The following is a 19,064-nucleotide window of genomic DNA, read 5'->3' as shown; positions in this document are numbered from 1 at the left end:
TAAATAATAATAATTCGGGACGTAATAAAGTCGTAACCAATAAATTTAACAACCGCTAGGAGGCGGATGGTGACTTTAATAGGTATCTGACAGTCATCAACTACTTATAGCTTTTAAGCTTTTTCTGACTTTGTGTTTGTGTTGGTTAACGCCACACATTTAAGAATCCTTCAAATTAAAATCCCAGACATTTGGGAGAACAACTGAAGCCTAATATATATGGTTCAGATGCCACCCGATCCACAAATTAATTAGCATTCAATTCGACCCCGACTTCGAAAATTCTTAACGACTCAGGGTCCAATCAATCAATTTCTTTGGTCTAACCAATGAGACCTACATTCATGCAGACTTCACAGTAGCAGAAATCATCACTCTCCTCGTCGCTGCCATGATTTGGCCCGTAATCCTCGTAATCACTGACGTTGAAGGGTCCGTACTCCCCATCGTCGTCGTCGTCGTGGCTTCTATGACTGCGAACTGCGGCACTTTGACTCCGTCGCTGGCGCTGCAGCAAGCGATTCCGGCGTAGACTATCACGACTACCATGGCGTCTTCTGGCTAAAGTTCCATCAGATGGCACTGCGTCCAAGCTGTGGAGACGATTGGTTTGAGGATCCTGGGAACCACCACTTTCCGCGCACCCAGAGCCGGCCAAAAATGCGCTTGCTGTCACCGCAGCTTCAGCGGACGCCGCGGTTGCTTGGAGTTTTTTCTTATGTCGCTGGTGACGAGATCGGAGCTTCTTGAGACGCCACCAGTCTTTGAACCAAGTCCACTCCATTGTGGTGGTAGCTCAGTTTCTTTTTGGCCAAATCTGACTGTTTACCCAGGACGGTAACTTAGAAACTTGTTTTATATTCCGTTATTTTAACATTTGGGCTTCTCGTTTGAGGGTACTTTATTTATAAACAATCAAATTGTTTATTAGGGCTTGTCAAATATTTTTTACGCATCGTCCGAAATATTAGCCGGATTTAGCTGCAATTTAGCAATCCGTCGTCGAATAAAATGGATAGATAGTGCGGAAACTAAACCGTTCGTGCTTATCGGTCGGATTCTACAAAACCAGATGACCTAACCCGAACAAATACTGAAAACGCAAACCGACGGGGTCGGCGTATAACGCCCGTTCCGTGCAACGCGGCCAACTGACTAACGGAACTGAAAAAACGGTTTGTTGCTTTGGATCGCTGGGGATCGCTGGGGATCGTATCGGTATCGGATTGTTTCCGAGCGTACGGCCCCATTCGTCTGTGCGCCCACTCACTCAGGGGAGAATCCGATCAGCCAGAGACGACGTAAAACAGAAAGAGAAGTGATCGCACAAAGAGCCAGATGGATAATACACTGTGAAGAAATGCTTTCGTTTTGGATCTGGATTTGATTGCGATTTTCAGCACGATTTCGAACATAAATACGAACTGTAAATATATCGACCTGTCTTTATAAAAAAACATTCTTTCCTAGAAAGGTTTTGTACGAATAAATTTGGATATTTTTCTTAAAGCTTTTGAGTTTTTCTTACTCTTTTATATACTATATTGTATATATATTGTATATACAATAAAAAACATATTAGGCTATTATGTTAAATACAGTCACACAGTTAAATTGCAGTCACACATATTACAAATGTGAATTATACATGCTAAAGTTCGCATTGCAACAGATGCAGTTATTTAATTAGAAGTTTTACAAAGCCCCAAAGGTAATTATTAATTTAAAATTTTCAGTGCATGAAGATACCTAGAGCGGGAGAACGACGAAAAGGCGTTCTCTGTGTATAATTGCTTCGACATGTTATCATCGTCGCTCTCATTTGTTAAACTTAACTTCAACTTATATAGCGTATACGTCCGGCCGATCGGCCAGTGTTAATGAAAGCGACAACAAAGACAACGAGAGCTACACAAAGAGCAGCGACGAAAATCGGTAATCGGTAACCGGTAACTGCGGTCGGTGGAGCAGATAAGACTTCCAGTGATAAGGGCGCTACGGCTCGTAAAACACACATCTGCCTTAGAAATCCAAGCTCCAAAGTAAATATTTTCTCTATGTATAGAACCCGTCGCTGGCGACCACTAGCAGGCGCCATTCAAGCGATGTTCCCCATCAATTATGACCTTCACGTATCTTTCCTCTGAGATCTCTGTTTCCCCGAACTTAAAGATGAAAATTAGATGATATACATACAAAGATATAAAGATCAGACAAAAAAAGAAAGGGAGGTCTATAAGACGGGTTCACTATTAAGCCCTCAATTAATAAAATTGGTATATCTTTTACGATTTTATTCGGTTTTACCTACACTTGTAGACTAGCAAGCCCCGAACACTTTATATTGTTTGTAATGAAACTCTAAAACTCGTTTTTATTATTTAAAAAAGTCTATATTAGTAGCTTAAAAAAGAAATGAGTTTGGGGAAAAAAAAATTTGAAATTTGAAAGCTGGAATCGTTTGCCCATGTTTGCCCACCGATAAGTTTTTTTTTGCCTTCGTTTAGTTTTCGAGATCTGAAATTTCGAAAAAGTTCGAAAAATTTCGAAAATCAAAAAGTGTCTTTTTTCAAAAATTTTTTTTAAATTGTAATAACATCCTTTGCTTACGTTTGCCCATCCCTTTGAATTAAAAAAAAGTTATTATTTAGAAAATATAAGACATTAAAGGCAATATCGAGCAATATTTCTTCCTAATAAATAAATAACATTCAATTAAATACAAAATTTTAGTGTTTTCAAACACCCGATATAAGACAGCTACTATTTACATATCGGTTTTTCTGATTAATTGAACTTTCAGCGTTTCCCCGATTGCCAGACGTACTGAGCATCGATTTAAACATTGACGAACATCCAATTTTAAGAGTTCTAGGGCATAATTCTTAACTCTTAAAATTGGATGTACAATTCACTTTTTGATATATCACTATTCCAGTACTATTTCACTACGTTTTTATATTTCTCATATAGCCACCCAAAAATATGAAATGGATAAATTAAGTTTCGCCCAAGAACAGTCCCAAAGATTCTCTTTAAATCTCCAACTTTGACGAAAACTTTACTTTATACAAGCAAACGAGCACTTACATATACATATGTATGTATAATACATACAGTTTATCTAAACAAAATGGTTCGATACCATCGAAACCATCGAAAACTAACCGTTCTAAAACCACTCCGCTTGAAAGTCGAACCTGGTCTACGAATCTGAGAATGCAAGTGGTCCCTCGTCGGAGCTACTCGAGATTCCAGACGTAGTCGGAAGCCAAAAGCAAACAAATTAAGCAAACAAATGGCATAACCGGGTAATTAATTAATGCAGCCAAGAAACCGAAAACGTAATTAGAACACAGCGCGCCCACCAATTGCTTAAACAATCAAAGCGTAACGGTAACCAAAAAATGTAGATTGTTTAAAACCAGTTACCTAGCGAGCAAAATAGCGCAACATTAAAGAAATGAAAACAAGTGCAAAACCGACGAATCACCGGATGGGAAAACGATGAGGAGCGCGGCTCCAACTCGCTGACGTCTGTCTCTGGATTTTCGCGGGCGGTAAGAAGAGCAGCGGATGGGCGGGAGAAAAGGGATAACAGATAGTAAATGTGGGATCTACGCACAAAAATAAACAGTGCACTGAGAGAAAATTACACTACATTCCGATTTATGTTTGTAAATCTAATTCTGCTCTTTAGGATTTGAGCTCAAAGAAGCTGGCGTCGAAAAAATCGAATTTTTGAAACTTGAAAGCTGGAATCGTTTGTCCATGTTTGCCCAGTCCAGTTTTCGACATCTGAATTTGTAGTAAAAGTTCGACAATTTTCGAAAATCAAAAAGTTTACTTTTTTCATAATTTTTTTTAATTGCAATAACCCGTTTGCCCATCCTTTAGAATTTTGAAAAATGTATACGTTAGAAAATATAAGACATTCAGGTTAATCTCGGTCTACTCAGAAAATAAAGCGTTTGCCCATCTCTTATAACTAAATATTATAAAAAAAAATGTTTACTTTTTTCATCGTTGTGGTGGCTATTCACAACGCCAACTATCTAATTGCGACTTAAAAAAATTTTCATTTTCAATTTTCGAACTTTTTGAAAATTCAGATCTCGAAAACTGGACGTGGGCAAAAAAAACTTTATCGGTGGGCAGACCAACTCTCCAGCTTTCAAATTTCAAAAATTCGATTTTTATTATTATTATTCATTATTTTATCAAATTCATAATATTCTAAGACATTTGTTATTTTATTTCCCAGTTGCTTGTTTTTAAATTTCCTCTCTCAAAGATTTTGTAATATTCCTAGTTATTTTTAAACAGTTTGGGGGCAGTTTTGTTTATATTATTTTTTCGAGTGTAGACCGCAACGCACCGCCCACATTTGGAGTGAAGCTTACGTGCGTCAGCCAGCGACGTCCGCCAAAACGCCACTCTCCCTGCCACGAATTTATCGATGCTGTTGCTCATTACTCTTTGGACTGTTGTTTGGTTATCTCTTCGCTGGAAGGGTGCTCAAGGGATGTAAATTATGTTTATTCCAAAACCACACACACAAACACACATTAGAAAACGAGTAAAAGAGCCGAGAGCAAAAGCTTTTGGCATTGACATTGAACAGTCAGCTGTTGGGAAGAAGCAAAGGAATGAGAAGAATTTAGTAGGAGGCGGAGGAAGAGAAAAAGCTCCACTGCAAAAAGCCGCAAAAAGTCAGGGTCAGCTCTCCGCATGTAAAAATCTACAGTCGAAGTCAGCTAGATTATAACACCAGGTTTAAATACTTTTTCAATGCTCATAATTTTATATTTCACATTCTTATAAAACACTATTTAAAATTAAATAAAAATCGATTTGACTTGTTTTAAAAATAAATACGTGCATGTATAGCACATATAGTATGCAAATAAAAAAAATTATGTGTTTTAGTGGGTTACGCTAGATTTTAGTGGTAAAACGGTGGAGCGCATACGTTGCCATCCTGTAATCCCAAGTAGAAACCGACCCGCTGCTGCGGCTGACTTTGATGCGGATTTTGCTGCTGATGCTGCTGGGATATATCCTGGTACCCTGATTCCAACTCGGTGTAGGACATGGTAATCCTTTGTGTTGGTGTTAGTGCGAGTTATCCAAACAAAACAAGGAGCAAACAACAACACTGGGAAACGTTTTTCGTATTCTGTTTTTACATTTTTCACTCTCACCCCCACGCACGCAACTTTGCCGCGTGTTAAAAATATAAGTGTGCGCTTATATTTTTGTTAACGATTTTTTCTCTCACTGTCCTTCGATTTACGAGTTACGAAATCTGTTATTGGTGTGGTTTTATTATTTGTATTATTATTTTTTCAATTTGGTGTGTCGTTCTAAATTCGCCGCCGGCGGAATTATGGAATTGGGTGGGCAAGGCACGCGGGCAGCTGGGTGAATAACAGGATGAGCGGGAGGTCGGCCAATTGCTGTGGGTTACGTGCTCACTAATAATTAATTGTTATTAAACTAGTTTTCTCTCGCTTTTGATTATTTGTCTGCCTTTGCTGTTTTCTTTTAAGGCCATCACACGCACACACGACTACTCGCTTTAAAAGTTCCGTTTGTTTTGGCAATCCGCCGCAGCTTTCAGGGCGAATTTGTCTAGAAAGCTCCGCAATGTCTTGAAAGCTTGGCTGCAAAAAATCACGCGGGCTTTTGCCAAACAGCTGTTCTGTAAATCAAGAAAGAAAAGGTATTAAAAGGTATTAAAAAGATAATAGAGAGATATAACCAAAAATAAGTATATAAATGTATTTCAGTTCAATATTGCGACTAGTATGTATATTTGTTTGTTAGAATTGCTTATTAATCGTAAGAATTAATTTGTGTATGTAGTTAAGGATACTACCGAATCTACCCATTAAATTTTATATTATTTTAATATTTTTTTAATATTTAATATTTAAAAATATACTTAATATTTAAGTATTAACATATACATATTTTCTTCCATTTCAGCTCAAATATATATATTCCATAATACAAATTAAATAATAACAAGAGAGATTGCTATAGTCGGCTATCAGATACCCGTTACTCAGCTAATGAATATGCCAACGCAAAGTTGGGAAATAAAATGAGAAAAAATATATATGTAAATGGTTCGAGTTGTGGGCGCTGTGGGCCAAACGCCGTTTTGGGAGTTTTTTTTTATTATATATCGATAGAAATGGGCAAAACAAGCAAAAAAACGTAGAAAAAACAAAACATTTTTCAAAAGTGTGGGCTTGACAGCTTTTGGCTGTTTTTAGGCGTTAGAGTGGGCGTGGCAGAGTTTTTTGGCAAATCGCGTCTATGTCTCTGGAAGCTGCATGATAAATCTGAACATTCTAGCCTGTATAGTTTCTGAGATCCTGACGTTCATACGGACGTAATGACAGACGGACGTGGCCAGATCGACTCGTCTAGCGATCCTGATCAAGAATATATATACTTTTTATAATGGGAAACGCTTTCTTCTATCTGTTACATACTTTTCAACGAATATAGTATACCCATTTACTCGTAGAGTACAAAAAGGGTACAAAAATGTAAAAATGTATAGAGAGAAAGTGGAACCAGAAAACTTAAACTTAATAAAAATGTGTTTAGTTAAAACAAGAATGCTTCGTTTATCGTTTCCTCCTTTATTCGAGCAATCTAACCTATGAAATCCTAATCCAATCGGCGATGTTTGAGGAGTAGTTTGGTCTTGATCCTCTGGCGATCCCGAGCGATGATCTCCATGCGGTCCTTTATGTTGGTCTGGAAGAAGATCAGGTGCAGGGTACGACTGGCGGAGCAGAGCTATGAGTTAATTCAATGAATATAAAGGAAAAAGTAGTCAGCTTGTATTAAGTTTGCAAACAAGGCAATTTCAAATCAAATATTTATATAAAATCGCATTAATTATTCTAAAATACCAGTAGTTTTGGTTTTGCTTACTCAAAGTTAAACCAAAGTCAATGTAAGCACAGTAGGTAACACTGCAGTCGAGTTTTTTGACTATCGCATACCCTTCACTCAGATAATAATTAATTTCTAGTTTTATCATCCAAGCCTAATGTACACATTTGGCACCTTTTACACCTAGACAAGTAACCAAGTAACCCACCTGTTGAAGCAATCGCGCCTTGAGGCGCAAGTTTGCAGGCTCCTCTGCATCCAGGCCATGTCCACAAGTTTCCAGGTGCAGGTTCAACACGAAGATCAGGGTGTCTCTGATGGTTTGGACAATGCGCTGCACTTGCTCGGTTGCAAAAAGCCGGCGGACCAAAAATCCTCGCACACCGGCATTAATACGTGTGGCCGCCCACTGGCGCTCTTCCTGTTTCAGCTCGACATATTTCTGGCAGGGATTAGAGGCGAAATTAAACAGGGAACGAAGGCACTTGCTAGTTGGGTTAGTAATTAGGTTAGCTACTGGTGCTAGAGGCTTGGTCCCTCGATTTCCTCGCAGTCTTTGTTAAGGCACTTGCATAACTGACTACCCGAATTGCTAGGGCTTCTTGCGCTGTTTGTGTTGGGGAAGAGGAAATAATAGAATGGGAGTACAGGAAATAGATATTACAGATTATATCGCCAAGGTTTTCACTTTTTTAGGGATAAAATACCTAATTATTATATTAAGTGATTATGCTAAGAATATCAATATCAATATCAATATAAAGCAAAAAAGAATGCTATCAGATACCCGTTACTCAGCTAGTGGATATGCAAACTAGAAATTTCATCATAATTTTTCTGGGATATCGATACAAAATTGGGAATAAAATGAGAAAAAATTTAAAAATTAATTAAAAATGTCAATAGAAATGTACATGTCTAATAAAATTGTGAAAAATATCCAACATATATTCAAGCTTTTATAGTTCCTGAGATTTTGACGTTCATACGAACAGACGGATATGGCCGGACCGACTCGGCTATAGATCCTGATCAAGAATATATATACTTTATATGGTCGGAAACGATTCATTCTGCCTGTAGCATACTATTCAACGAATCTAGTATACCCTTTTACTCTAAGAGTAACGGGTATAAAAATAGAGGACCATAAATAAAAAATCGTTAATGCTTTAGTTAAATAAAAGGAAAGGTCAAATAGCAGAGATTTAAAGTAAGAGTCCAACCAAATTAGCTGCTAACTTAGGTTGGCACAAATGAAAACCTTTGTGACTTAAAGCAAATAAAATATCGCTCAGATTCGCTTGAAAAACTTACATTGCCCAGCCGCTTGGTCGGTGAGGCGCTTTTTGGTGGGGCGCTTCCCCTTTTCGCTATAATGGAGCTATTTTTTCCCGGGGAACTTTTCGGTCGTCCTGCTCCACCTCCAGGCTTCGCTGGCGATTTCTTCACCTCGCGGTCTGCTGCGGTGATTGTTTTTACTAGACTACCGCCCACAGATTGCGATCGGCGCCGGACAACTTGGACACTTCGTCTGCTATTGGTTAAGCTGCTGTTCCGGAGGGGCAACGATCGCGGTGTGCTGGGGGCACTGAGCAGCTGCGGTTCCGAGTCCTTTGATGGTTTTGGACTAAACAGCCTCTTGCGAGCGGAAGAAGGCCCCGCAATTTGGCACTTGTCTTCCATCGTCGGAAAGTCTTCTATGTCCTCTGAAAAGGAGGGTAACGTAGGCGAGGGGGAAAAACGCTGCAGGTCTCCCGTACTGGTGCTTTGCGATATCAGACTGTCAGGATTTTCGGTGGCCGAGGAAACATCAATTTCGGCACACAGTTCCTCTATGAGCTGACGCTGCTGATGATCAAACTCGGCCTGCATGCGACGACGTTCCTTCTCCTGGTGAATGACCAATTGATTCATTCGCTCCCGATGGCCACGCAGATAGTTGCGCACTCCTGCCTTGCGGCTGGCTTCCAAAGCGCCATGCTCGTCCAGCGCCCGTTCTATTATACGCTCCACCTCGCGATCCCGCCTAGAACAGCTGCTGCCGGCGGTTGTGGTTTTAGTGGCGATGGTGCTCTTGGTTGCGGCGCTACTGTTGCTATTGTAGCTGTTGTGGCTAATTTTGCTGCTAATACTCCTTGCACTACGGTTCACCCGCTTGGCCTGAGACTCGATGGTCTGCTTCTCGAAGTTGGCCAAACTCTGGCTGGGTTTCACAGCCAGGGCCTCCCTCTCCATGTGCTCCACGAGAACCTGGGAGGGCTCCTCTAGTGTGAAACTTCTCGAACGCTGAAAATTAGCTGGTTCTGCCAGTGGACTGCCGAGCTCCCTTGCCGTTGTGTCCTTTGTATCCTGATCCTGCTGGTCTTCGGCTACCGCAGGACTTGTGCGCAGGATACACTTATCTGGAACTTTGGGCAGCAGCTTACCCAGTCCCGACTGCTCGAACTGCAGGATACGATCGGTAATGCGATTATGCCGCCTTGGGGAAGTGTTTTCTATTGATTTCACAAATGGTTGAGGCGTGGGAGGATCCACCTGTATGGTGGGCAACTGTTTGCCAAAGACCAGAGTCTGAGGACGAGCCTGGCCCCGTGTGCTGTCATAGATTAACGTTTCTGTCTGCTGCAGCTGTGACACACTTCTCCTACTGGCCATGTCGGATCCCGCCGAGTGTCTGGCCAGGCGGTACCGCTTCTCCAGCGCTTCTGCCATCTGGCGGGCCAGCTGCACCTCGCGCTTCTTGGCGCTCGTCATCTGGAACAAAGTAAAATGGTTACGCCTCAGTAAATGCCACTCCCTGACCAAGAATTTAAATCACCAGCGGTGGCAGTATAGGCTGCCCGTCCAAGTGGAACCGAAAGGAGACAGGGTCCATGGAACTAGAGCCACTGCCCTCGGAGGGGGCGCTCCAGATCGATATGGTGGTCGTGGCCGTTGGTGTGGTGGCCTCGCTGTGGCTACCTCCCATCTCAACTGCAGACAGCAGCTGCTCCATTGCCCTGCTTAATTGGAGAAGCATTAGATTGAGCAAAATCAGTAATTAGAAGCCCGTAAGCAACCGGGATTCATAAAATCCCAAGACCCACTCACCACGTCGCATCCATTGGTGTTTTGCTACTGGGAATTTTTGTTGGGACGTCGAAATGTCAGGAAGCCTTCTCAGAGGTCAGCTGAATCTAGGTGTTTTGTGAAAGTTCATTAAATGTCTGCTATGTTTTAGTTGCCATTAGAGATGACGATGGCACTAGGGAGCCCTCGACTTCCCGCCAAAAATTAGGAAACCTCTGAAGAGTTCATTACATCAATCAAATGATATCCCGAATCGTTGAGAGTTTTGTATTCAATGTTTCTACCGTGGATCGCAGCTACCATCAAGAGCCAATGAGAAATGCTGCTTTAATGCTGGGGAAAACATTTATTTTCAAACGGCAATTCAAAACTCACACGAAGTCCATGCAGCCCTGACGTCAGATATCGATAACCGGACTTTTGGAAGTAGCGTTTTTAGAGAAAATTTGAGGACTCCACAGATTAGCAGAGGAACAAGTTTTCAGTCCTTCCAGAATTATAGTAAAGAAAACGGTGGATTAAATTAGTGTTCAGGAACTTATATTGTATATTTCGTATGCTTCAAAATCTTGTCAAAATTAAAGAAACATTGTCTGCGAAAACTTAACTTTTATTGGTTCTTAACAAACTAATTTGAAACAGCTGGCCGAATTCAACAGTTTACTAGGTGGTTATCGAAACTGGTGTGGTACATTTTGGTATTTGATTTGCGCCGGATGGTATTTTCCTTCGCCGTGCGCGCGGTCACATTCACTGGATGTGTTTTTTTGCGCTGATTGTTGCTCTGGCGCGATCGAATTTGCCTGGAATTCGGGAGTCAACATAATATTTTCGAAAGTCACCAGCTATAGCGAAAAGTATGCGAGTTCTATTACAGCTTGTCGATATGTTGTGTTCGTAACTTCTGTTTGCATATGTTATGTGTGTGTGTTATCTAGTTACAAAACGATCTAAAACCGTTTTTGCAAAGAACGTCCGCAAAACTGAGTTTGTACTTCAAATATGAACTATTTGCGGTTTATATTGCTCCAGATTTCTCTCTTTAAAGTTGCATTGTAGATGCAGTCGTGTGTGTGTGCGTGAGATGGGAGTGCAATTTTTTTTCAACAGTATCAGCTTTGTTTTTTAAGTAGAATACAAGTAATTTTTACCCCTAACTTTATTCCTAGCCCCTTTCCTTTATAAAAATACGGTAAAAGTGTAAGGAAAACAAAAACAAAAAGCGCAAAGTTTCGCACATATATGTGTACATATGCATACACACGCTGAGTGTGGTGTTTCTGTATTGTTTTTTTTTTTGTGTTTCATTCTGCGACGCAATTGAAAAAGACATCGAAGGCCAAACAACTTGGTGTTTTTTACGTTTTGTATGGCTGTAGTTGCTGTTGTTGCTGCTCAGTTGGGCGTTAGTGTTTGGCTCCGTTCTTATTATTATTATTACAACTTTTCCACGCGCTTCGCTCTCTGTTTCTCTTCCACATGCTTGCTTTCGTCCTCTCCCACGCTGCATTGCTGTCTCACTCGCACACAGCCGGTAAGCCAAGCAGCAAACAGCAACAACAACAGCAACGGCGGCGACAATAAATTATGAAAAACAAGGGAATAAGTTGATGAAATAAGTATTTCGAATTAAATGGTTAATCACTGGTGGAAAAGTCGCAGTTCCAATGACACCTTTTCCATGCTGAACTACGGAGTTTTTTTTTGTTCTTAATCGGTATACGTTTGTGAAAACAAGTGCGCTTGTGTGAGTGAGACAGGGCCTCAAAAGCCAGAAAAACATGACAAAAACATTTTGGTAAATTGCCATGTATCCGAAATAATGCTCATGCAACAGTTACATATAAATATTGTTATTTTATTTTCTACGCAGTAGTCGCGGATTTTCAACAAAGAGCAATCATAGTGATGGTATAAAAGAGGGGAAGGACGAAAGCAAAGAGAGCAAACCGAAAACAGTTACTCTGCCCATGCGCACAGCTGACCCAGAACCTGGCATAACGGTAAAGTAATTGTGTCGTACAACAAGCGAAACTTGACAGCGAAAGGGAACCGGAAGTCGCCTAAAATCGCGGAGCGGAAAGGAAATCAGTCCGCCAACCGCGGGAGCTGAAAATCGAAATCACAACCCACAAAAGCGATTCCAAAGTGCTATCTTGGTGCTACTCCCATACAAAATGTTCCAAGTCCTGCCCCGTCCGTCAAGATCCACGTTCCACTGCATAGCGGCAGCCGTTGTCACAGTCGTCCTAATGTCATGGTAAGTCGAAGTAACAATCCATCCAGAATTTTGCCATTAATTGATCCAGCTTTCCTAGAAAACTGACCTCGTATCAAAAAAAAAAGGGGAATCTTAAGACCCTTCTAAGCCCATATTTAAAACTATAGTTTTCAATTCAGTAGATAGGCACAATCAGAGTTTATTGGCAAGATAGTTCTTAGTACTTAATTACTGGTAAAAGTGGCAATTTTCGTTGATCGATAAGTTTGAAACGTGCGGCGTTTAAATTTGAGGAATAAGACAACAAATAAAAAACAATAAAATTTGTAGGCATTACGGGGAGTCCGTCCGTTTTTGGAAAATGTGAAACAGGTACATTGGATGAATGTCCATAGTTGTAATCTGATTTCTGTTAAAAGTTAACAATTGTCGGCGGGTTTTAATTAGGGCAGTAATCTCAATAAATAGCGACACGTAGTGCGTATATTTACGCACTAAATGATGTACATTTTAATTGGGTCGAGCGGGTCCGAATTTCTTCCCAGCCAATTCAGTCTCGTTCCCATTGAAAGAAAGCTGCGCAGCAAAGTGAATATGTAAAATATACTGTGTAAAATCGTATGGTCGGTCACACAAGACAAATTGTGGAGCTGTAGGTAGGAAAGAAAGAAAGAACCTCTTTGCGTGGCCAATTTCGAACTGAAAGTTGCAATGTTTTATTTTCGGAATATATGTGTGTGCACACAAAGATTGTTCCACATATGTATGTATGTAAAAGCGCACCGAAATGAAGCTCATGTGCATGCACATGGCCATCCAAATACAGCTATGGCCAAGACCGTGAAGCACACATTTAAAAAGCGCCCGAAATTAGCATTTTGTGGTTTGTGGTCCTTTCTTTAGTTCCTATTTATTTATTCTTTTATTAAAACTACAAAAATGCATTTTTTTTTTTTGTAATATCCACAACTTGTGAAACTAAACGTGATTACTGTTTATTTATCAGACTGGGCAATTTTTAAAAGTAGTATTATAACTTGTTTGCGCACTTGTTAAACTGATAAAAAGTGTATCAATTTCCGTTCAATTCCGCTGATTATAAATCAGTTCTATTGACTTAGGCTCCGCTGTTGGTTGCTGTGTGTATGCCGGCGATCTTTTGTACGTGCTTGCACCTTCGTTTTAGCTGACTGAAAGGCCCCACCCTTCGCCCCGTTGCGCCGTCCTTGCTTTATATAAATACTCACTTGTACATAAAAATGTCACTCCATGCCCATGCACACCGACCACTCCTCCGCCCATTTAAAGCGTTCTGTGTGGCGCAATTAACCAAAACAGAATAAAATTAAATACACATCATGAATGCACGCAGCCGTTTCGCAGATACAACTCTATACGGCGAATAATTTCGGCTAACGTATTTGCAGGATGGATTTGTCCTTGTGAAATTCAGTCCAATCGATTCACACTGTGATTCGAAAGGATAGAGCACTCCGAATGAAATGATACTTGTCTGTGCAAATAATGTTATTATCTTGAGCTGCTATTGAGCTGAGTTCTTTGCAACCATTTGTTACTATTTCCGGTCACTGTTTAGGAAACGGGCTATGCACATTGTATAGCCCAAGCATTTCATATAATAAAATATTTCTACCAATCTGCCCAACCTATTAACCGTGATACATTAAATGCTCTCCGTGTCCGTATCTAAACCCGACAATTGCTCTATATTTGCTTTCTGCTTTTTAGCCGCTTCACTTGTGCCCCAATAGCTCTCAGCCACAGTTACTAAACAAAAGTACAGGAAGGTAAAAACGATTGGAAGGCAACAATAGCAGCAGTGTCATGAGTGTCCACTGCGACACATGCGCTGGCTGTGCCGAAAAACCACTGACCACCACTCGAAAAACTTGCCGCCTAAGTTCCAATGCACCGCCCCCTCCCATCAACATCAATCCAAAGTGCGAATTAGCAGAGAAACAGCGAGATAATTAATTAGACGCTTTTCAAGAGCAAAACAAGTCGTCAGCGATTCGCAGGGCGAGGAAAAGGAAAAAAAAAAACAAACAAACAAACACTAGGGCACAGCAAAGTCAAATGAAAACAAAAAACAAAAATTTCAAGTTCCTGTTATTTAAAACCGAGCGCTGCTTGAATAATTTATCAGTCAGCTGATATTGTCTGCCCAACTACTGCTACAGTGAGCCCTCTTTTTTTTTTTTTTTTTTTTTTTTTGGTGTTGGTGGTGGCGCGTAGCTCGATACTTTCGATAAGAGGCAGAAACTGAATATCCGCAGATGGGAACCCCGATCGACGGGGCGATCATTGCCTTCGTCAGCTATCTGGAATTTGCTAAACGTTTACTTATTATTACTTATTTTTCATTTTGCACAACTTGTTGGCGGCAGCAGATTCAGTAGTATAAGCGAGAAACCAAATAAATCATGCCCTCGCCATTAATTTGGTATTTTAATAAAAACGCAACAAACGTTATTGTAAATACATTTTGGGGTTCGTAAATAATAAGGTCTTATAAACTCCGCTGATTACAATTGCAAGAAATTCTAGAATTGACTTTACAGATGAGTTCAAATTAATTTCCCATCCGTTGGTGTAAAATAGACTATATATAGACACATATTCTCAATAATTATTCTTAACGATCGAAGGCAAAAGAGCTGTGAACTGACTTTGCTTTTTGCCGTGCGTTGGCCTTACAGTCCAGATACGCACTGTAGAAACGTTTTGACGTGAAATGGAAACAAAATGTCCGAAAAAACGTTGCTCGGTCGACCAACCAGGTCTGACCAGCTTTTTGCTTCATCTTTGGGAGTTAAACTGGGTACGCTTATGCTTCCTGCTAGAACATGTTTCGCCAGTAGCTAGCGGTCATTAATTATTGCCCTAAACATTTCCAAACGCAATAGACATCATCGAGTTTTCGGGCTATCTCCGGCAGTAGTTGTTGAGCCTTTGTCTCTTGTAGTTCGGCCATATCTGTCATCGGCTATAAATACATATATCCGCTAAAAGTCTACCACCTCGGCGTGCGCTGTGATCTTTCCAGGGCCCGACCGCTGGGCGTGCTATTCCTGGGACTACTTGGCTACTGGATCTACTGGACGCGCTGCAGCTTCCGCGTTGTGCCTACGGACGAGCTGCGCGGCAAGATCAACACCTGGCTGCAGAGGATCGACGACTGGCGCCACCGCAGTCCCAGCATGTTCTGCTTGGCCAGCAGCGGTTGCTTGGGCACCCTCGCAGTGCTCGGTCACCTTATATCCGGATCAACGCTGGTACTGACCATCCTGGTCGTCTCCGCACTAGTCTCCACCAAGTACACCTTCAAGCTGCTGAAGATCGAGCACAGGGGTGAGTCGTGAAGAAGTGTTTCTGACGATATAAAGTATATATATTCTTCTTGATCAGGATCAATAGTCGAGTCGATGTAGCCATGTCCGTCTGTCCGTACGAACGTTTCGATTTTAGGAACTATAAAAGTTAGAATGTTGAGATTTAGCATGCACCTTCCTGTTGCCACGCCCTCTCTAACGCCCACAAACCGACCAATACTGCCACACCCACCCTTTTGAAAAATGCTTTGATATTTTTCGTTTTTTTTTATTAGTCTTGAAAAAATATTGCCACGTCCACTATAAAGCCCACTTGCCTCCCGAAACTGCCACGCCCACACTTTTGAAGAATGTTTGGATTTGTCTTGGTTTTATTGTTCGTCCTGACAATTTCTATCTGTATACCAAAAAGTGTTTGGTCACGCCTCTACTTACACCAACAAAAACAGTCACGCCCACATTTTTGAACAATTTTTAAATTTTCTATCTTTTTATTCGACCAATATCTATCGATATCCCATAAAAATTAGGAAATTTCGCGTTCGCATTCTCTTTATATTTTTTATTTGAATTAAAAATCTATCTATTAGTACTTACTAAAACCAAACAAAAACGACAACCTTATTGCGGCATGTTTACAAATATAAACAAATGGAACAAAAGTTATTATTATTTTTAGAGTTTTTTATTATTTTTTACTGTTATAATAGTTTAAAATCAAATGTTTTTTTTTTTGTTTCTCCAGACTTTCAGTGGTCGGAGAAGCTGAACTACAACAACTTGGAAGCCGAGGCAGAGGATGAGTTCCTGCCGGACGTGAACGAGTCGAATCTGTTTGTGTTGGAGCGGGCCAGCGATGTGGCCACCATAAGTTCGCCCACCGATGCGAATGATGAGGACGATGACGATCGCAGCGACGACGTACCGTCGGAGCTCCTCATTCCGGATGCGATACCCGAGATTGACGAGCAATCCACCGACGAGGACGATGAACTAGCCCCGCTGGCGCCCAAGAGGCAGGAGAAGCTGCAGCCACAGGAGCAGCCGGCCAAGGAGAGCGAGGATATGAACTTCCGAAAGAGTCACTTCAAGCGTGACTCGTCGCTGTCCACATCCTCCTCGTCGGAGGAAAGCCTGTCAAAGGGGCTGCAGTTCCCCGATCACACCACCGTAGATGCCACTGGCAACCCTCAGTTGCGTCAGATAACCGCTGGCCCGGATCCCGCCGGCGAGCTTGTAGCCCTGGCCGTGAAAACGCAGGCTCAGGCGCTCCTGGCAAACAGCGGGAAGCTCCTGCCCAGCCTTGTTACCGGCCTGGTGCAATGGGGAGCAGGTGGTGCTGCTGCAGCCGGTGCCAGCGATTGCACGGATTCAAATCGAGATCGTGACCAGCAGCGCATTGTCACCGCCCTGGATTCGTCGGACGAGAGCGATTTTGAGATACTCGAATCGGATGACTTTAAGTAAAGATTGGATCAATCGGCGATCGGACCGATTTGTCGTATTATAAAGCTATTGTCTTAACATACATATGCATACACAAATAGAACTCAAAAAATCGACAGACAAACAGACGGCGCCAACGATTGGAGTGGTTCCAATTTCCCTGGTGGAGATCAGTTATATATTTTGCTACACACTAGTGCTATGTATACTTATATACTAAACTAATCATCCTACAGTTAAGCCAAAAGTTTTCCCCAGTTTTGTTTTTCTTCCTCTTGCTTTGTACATTTTGTTTTTTTTTTCCCCATTTAACCCTATGGTTATGACTATTTTACTTTATGACTTTAGTTTGTATTTGTCCTGTGTGTTTATCTACTGACCGCAAACAAAAGAAACAACGAGCGACGGCACGCAACTTGTACATATACCACAGATACACTTACACTTACGTATATGTATGGTTTATTTTGATGTCGCTGTGAGTGAGGGCGTTAGCTACTTAATCTGAATCCAAATCAAAATATTGATGCAGCAATTAAAAAACCAAAAAAAGTGGCAAATAAGAAACGCAGAAAAAACCATGAAGAGATTTGGTTCGGTGCTGTCTGAAAACGTATTAGCCATATAAAGTGCACAAATCATTTCAGCGTTATATAAAATTAGAAGACGCTATTATTTTTCTGCCGACTTTGCGCTGGCCATCATCGTGCGTTGTATAACATAAATTTCACGTTAAATGCAGTAACACACTTTCTTTGTATTCTTATTATTATTTGCGCTTAAAATACATAAGTTATCATTTAAATTGCGAAACAAAACGAAATGTGATTTTGTAAAAACAAAAACTGAAATAAAAATCAAAAAGACCTCGAGATCCGATGTCGACTGCCGTCAACTGTCTAAAGAATGGGATTCGATTTCAGACTCGACGGCGGTTAAGGTGGGCTTATCTGACTCAGCTTCCTGTTTCTGTTTTTCATCCTGCTGCTCCAAGCAATGATTCGGCTCCTTTTTGTCTGTGATTTTCGCCTTGGCTCCCTTGCGCATGGGAATAGTTTCCAGAATGGCCGTAGTCCAGTCCTGACCGGCAGCAACTTTGGTCAGCAGCTCAAACACTGGATAAATATGGAAGTATTAGCAATCAACATTGAATTCAACGTTTCTTGAATGAGGTTCTGACTACATTATGCAAATTGTACCACTCACCATGGTAGGTGCTCAGCACGGCCCTCGTCTTCATGTCTACATGCTCGCTAAGCGGGAGGCGAGCGGTAGTCAGCCCCGCCGACGTGGCCCTCGAGTGGCACAGGCCCTTGAAGTGATTGTGGTCCACCAGGCCACCGATGACGTAGGTGCAGCCGGGCTGCAGCTTGTCCAACACCCGATCCGACTCGCAGGTGAGGTAGACCAGTTGGCTATGCTCGAAAATATCGGTGTGCCCGCGATCGAAGTAGTACTGCACGTGCCAGTTCTCCCAGCCTTCGTTCTTCTTGAATGACTCGTGGATGTGACCGTTGCGCCGGATGCCTGTGAAGTGCAGATTGCCCGGCTGTGGGCTGCGCCGATTAATGGTGTAGATGCGAAGGCACTGCTTCACGCACTTGACGATGTCCCGTTCCTGCATCAGATCGTCGTAGTCCAGATCTATAGCGACCGAGAGGCCAGACTTTCCGCCGTCTGCCAACTGGCGTTTCTTCAGCTCCTTGCGGGAGGGTCCCGTCCGGACGGGCAGACCCAGCTCCTTGGCCTCCCGCCGCTTCTGCTTTTTCTTCTCACGCTCCCGTTCGCGTCGCAGCTTCCGGAGTTCGGCAAACTCCGCCAGCTTTCGCTGCTTCTTAAGCTGATTTTTGCTCATCGGCGTGCCGGGCGTTGTGCCCGGGCAATTGTTCAGGCTAAGCATCGCCGGGGTCACCTCCTTGAGAGCCTTTTCTGTCGTATCCATTGATCTTGTTACTAGATTTTTTGTTGTGTTTTACGTTACCGCTACCCTCGTGTATTTAAAAGTAGTTCAATTGGCTAAGAAAATTGAATATTGCCAGCAGCTGATTTAACAG

The 19,064-nt window shown here is 41.8% G+C and overlaps 4 protein-coding genes and 1 long non-coding RNA gene across 24 annotated transcripts in view, besides 5 other annotated features; 2 read left to right on the top strand and 3 right to left on the bottom strand.

The window, feature by feature from the left end:
• l(1)G0196 (lethal (1) G0196) overlaps positions 1-5,582 on the bottom strand; it is a 20,950-nt gene extending 15,368 nt beyond the window's left edge. For 7 of the 10 annotated variants that reach the window (NM_001298606.1, NM_176777.2, NM_001298607.1 and 4 more), the window contains exon 1: positions 4,973-5,582. In NM_001298606.1, coding sequence (NP_001285535.1) covers positions 4,973-5,095 — 123 coding nt within the window. In that variant the 5' untranslated portion in view covers positions 5,096-5,582. Of the gene's footprint in view, positions 1-340; positions 1,168-4,972 lie in introns of those variants that run through there. The other 3 variants (NM_176779.3, NM_001298604.1, NM_001298603.1) reach the window with 1 other exon arrangement.
• On the top strand, positions 1,890-4,908 carry lncRNA:CR43493 (long non-coding RNA:CR43493). The gene is made up of 2 exons (NR_047862.1): positions 1,890-2,042; positions 2,974-4,908. It is a non-coding gene; the product is annotated as a long non-coding RNA:CR43493 (long non-coding RNA).
• Positions 2,402-2,670: a mobile genetic element.
• Positions 3,707-4,198: a mobile genetic element.
• Positions 5,304-10,680, bottom strand: Cp110 (Centriolar coiled coil protein 110kDa). 8 transcript variants are annotated; one of them, NM_176776.3, is made up of 7 exons: positions 10,222-10,367; positions 10,012-10,097; positions 9,740-9,920; positions 8,236-9,675; positions 7,127-7,360; positions 6,678-6,819; positions 5,304-5,704 (listed from the first exon to the last, which is right to left on the bottom strand). In NM_176776.3, exons 2-6 carry the CDS (start codon positions 10,023-10,025, stop codon positions 6,688-6,690), a joined length of 2,001 nt encoding a protein of 666 aa, NP_788949.2. In that variant the 5' UTR covers positions 10,026-10,097; positions 10,222-10,367; the 3' UTR covers positions 5,304-5,704; positions 6,678-6,687. The 8 variants fall into 8 exon arrangements, with proteins under 8 accessions (NP_788949.2, NP_001033859.1, NP_788948.1 ...); NM_001298601.1 differs by lacking the exon at positions 5,304-5,704 and having other exon boundaries at positions 6,642-6,805; positions 7,127-7,525; positions 10,222-10,286; positions 10,366-10,680; NM_001038770.2 differs by having other exon boundaries at positions 7,127-7,525; positions 10,012-10,367.
• Positions 6,032-6,524: a mobile genetic element.
• Positions 7,695-8,057: a mobile genetic element.
• CG12576 (uncharacterized protein) lies at positions 10,405-17,911 on the top strand. 4 transcript variants are annotated; one of them, NM_001272844.2, is made up of 4 exons: positions 10,405-10,657; positions 11,864-12,250; positions 15,279-15,583; positions 16,310-17,911. In NM_001272844.2, the coding sequence occupies exons 2-4, from the start codon at positions 12,168-12,170 to the stop codon at positions 17,029-17,031; spliced, it is 1,110 nt and encodes a 369-aa protein (NP_001259773.2). In that variant the 5' UTR covers positions 10,405-10,657; positions 11,864-12,167; the 3' UTR covers positions 17,032-17,911. The 4 variants fall into 4 exon arrangements, with proteins under 4 accessions (NP_001259773.2, NP_001259775.1, NP_608465.1 ...); NM_001272846.2 differs by lacking the exon at positions 10,405-10,657 and adding an exon at positions 10,735-10,847 and having other exon boundaries at positions 11,867-12,250; NM_134621.3 differs by lacking the exon at positions 10,405-10,657 and adding an exon at positions 10,735-10,847.
• Positions 15,594-16,113: a mobile genetic element.
• CG14618 (uncharacterized protein) lies at positions 17,764-19,064 on the bottom strand. Its single transcript, NM_134620.4, has 2 exons — positions 18,217-19,064; positions 17,764-18,125 (listed from the first exon to the last, which is right to left on the bottom strand). The coding sequence occupies exons 1-2, from the start codon at positions 18,950-18,952 to the stop codon at positions 17,902-17,904; spliced, it is 960 nt and encodes a 319-aa protein (NP_608464.1). The 5' UTR covers positions 18,953-19,064; the 3' UTR covers positions 17,764-17,901.

Source organism: Drosophila melanogaster, chromosome X, assembly GCF_000001215.4.
Source record: "Drosophila melanogaster chromosome X".
Classification (NCBI taxonomy): Eukaryota; Metazoa; Arthropoda; class Insecta; order Diptera; family Drosophilidae; genus Drosophila; species Drosophila melanogaster.
Note: the sequence above shows the minus strand (reverse complement) of the source record. Positions and strands in the feature narration are given on the sequence as shown.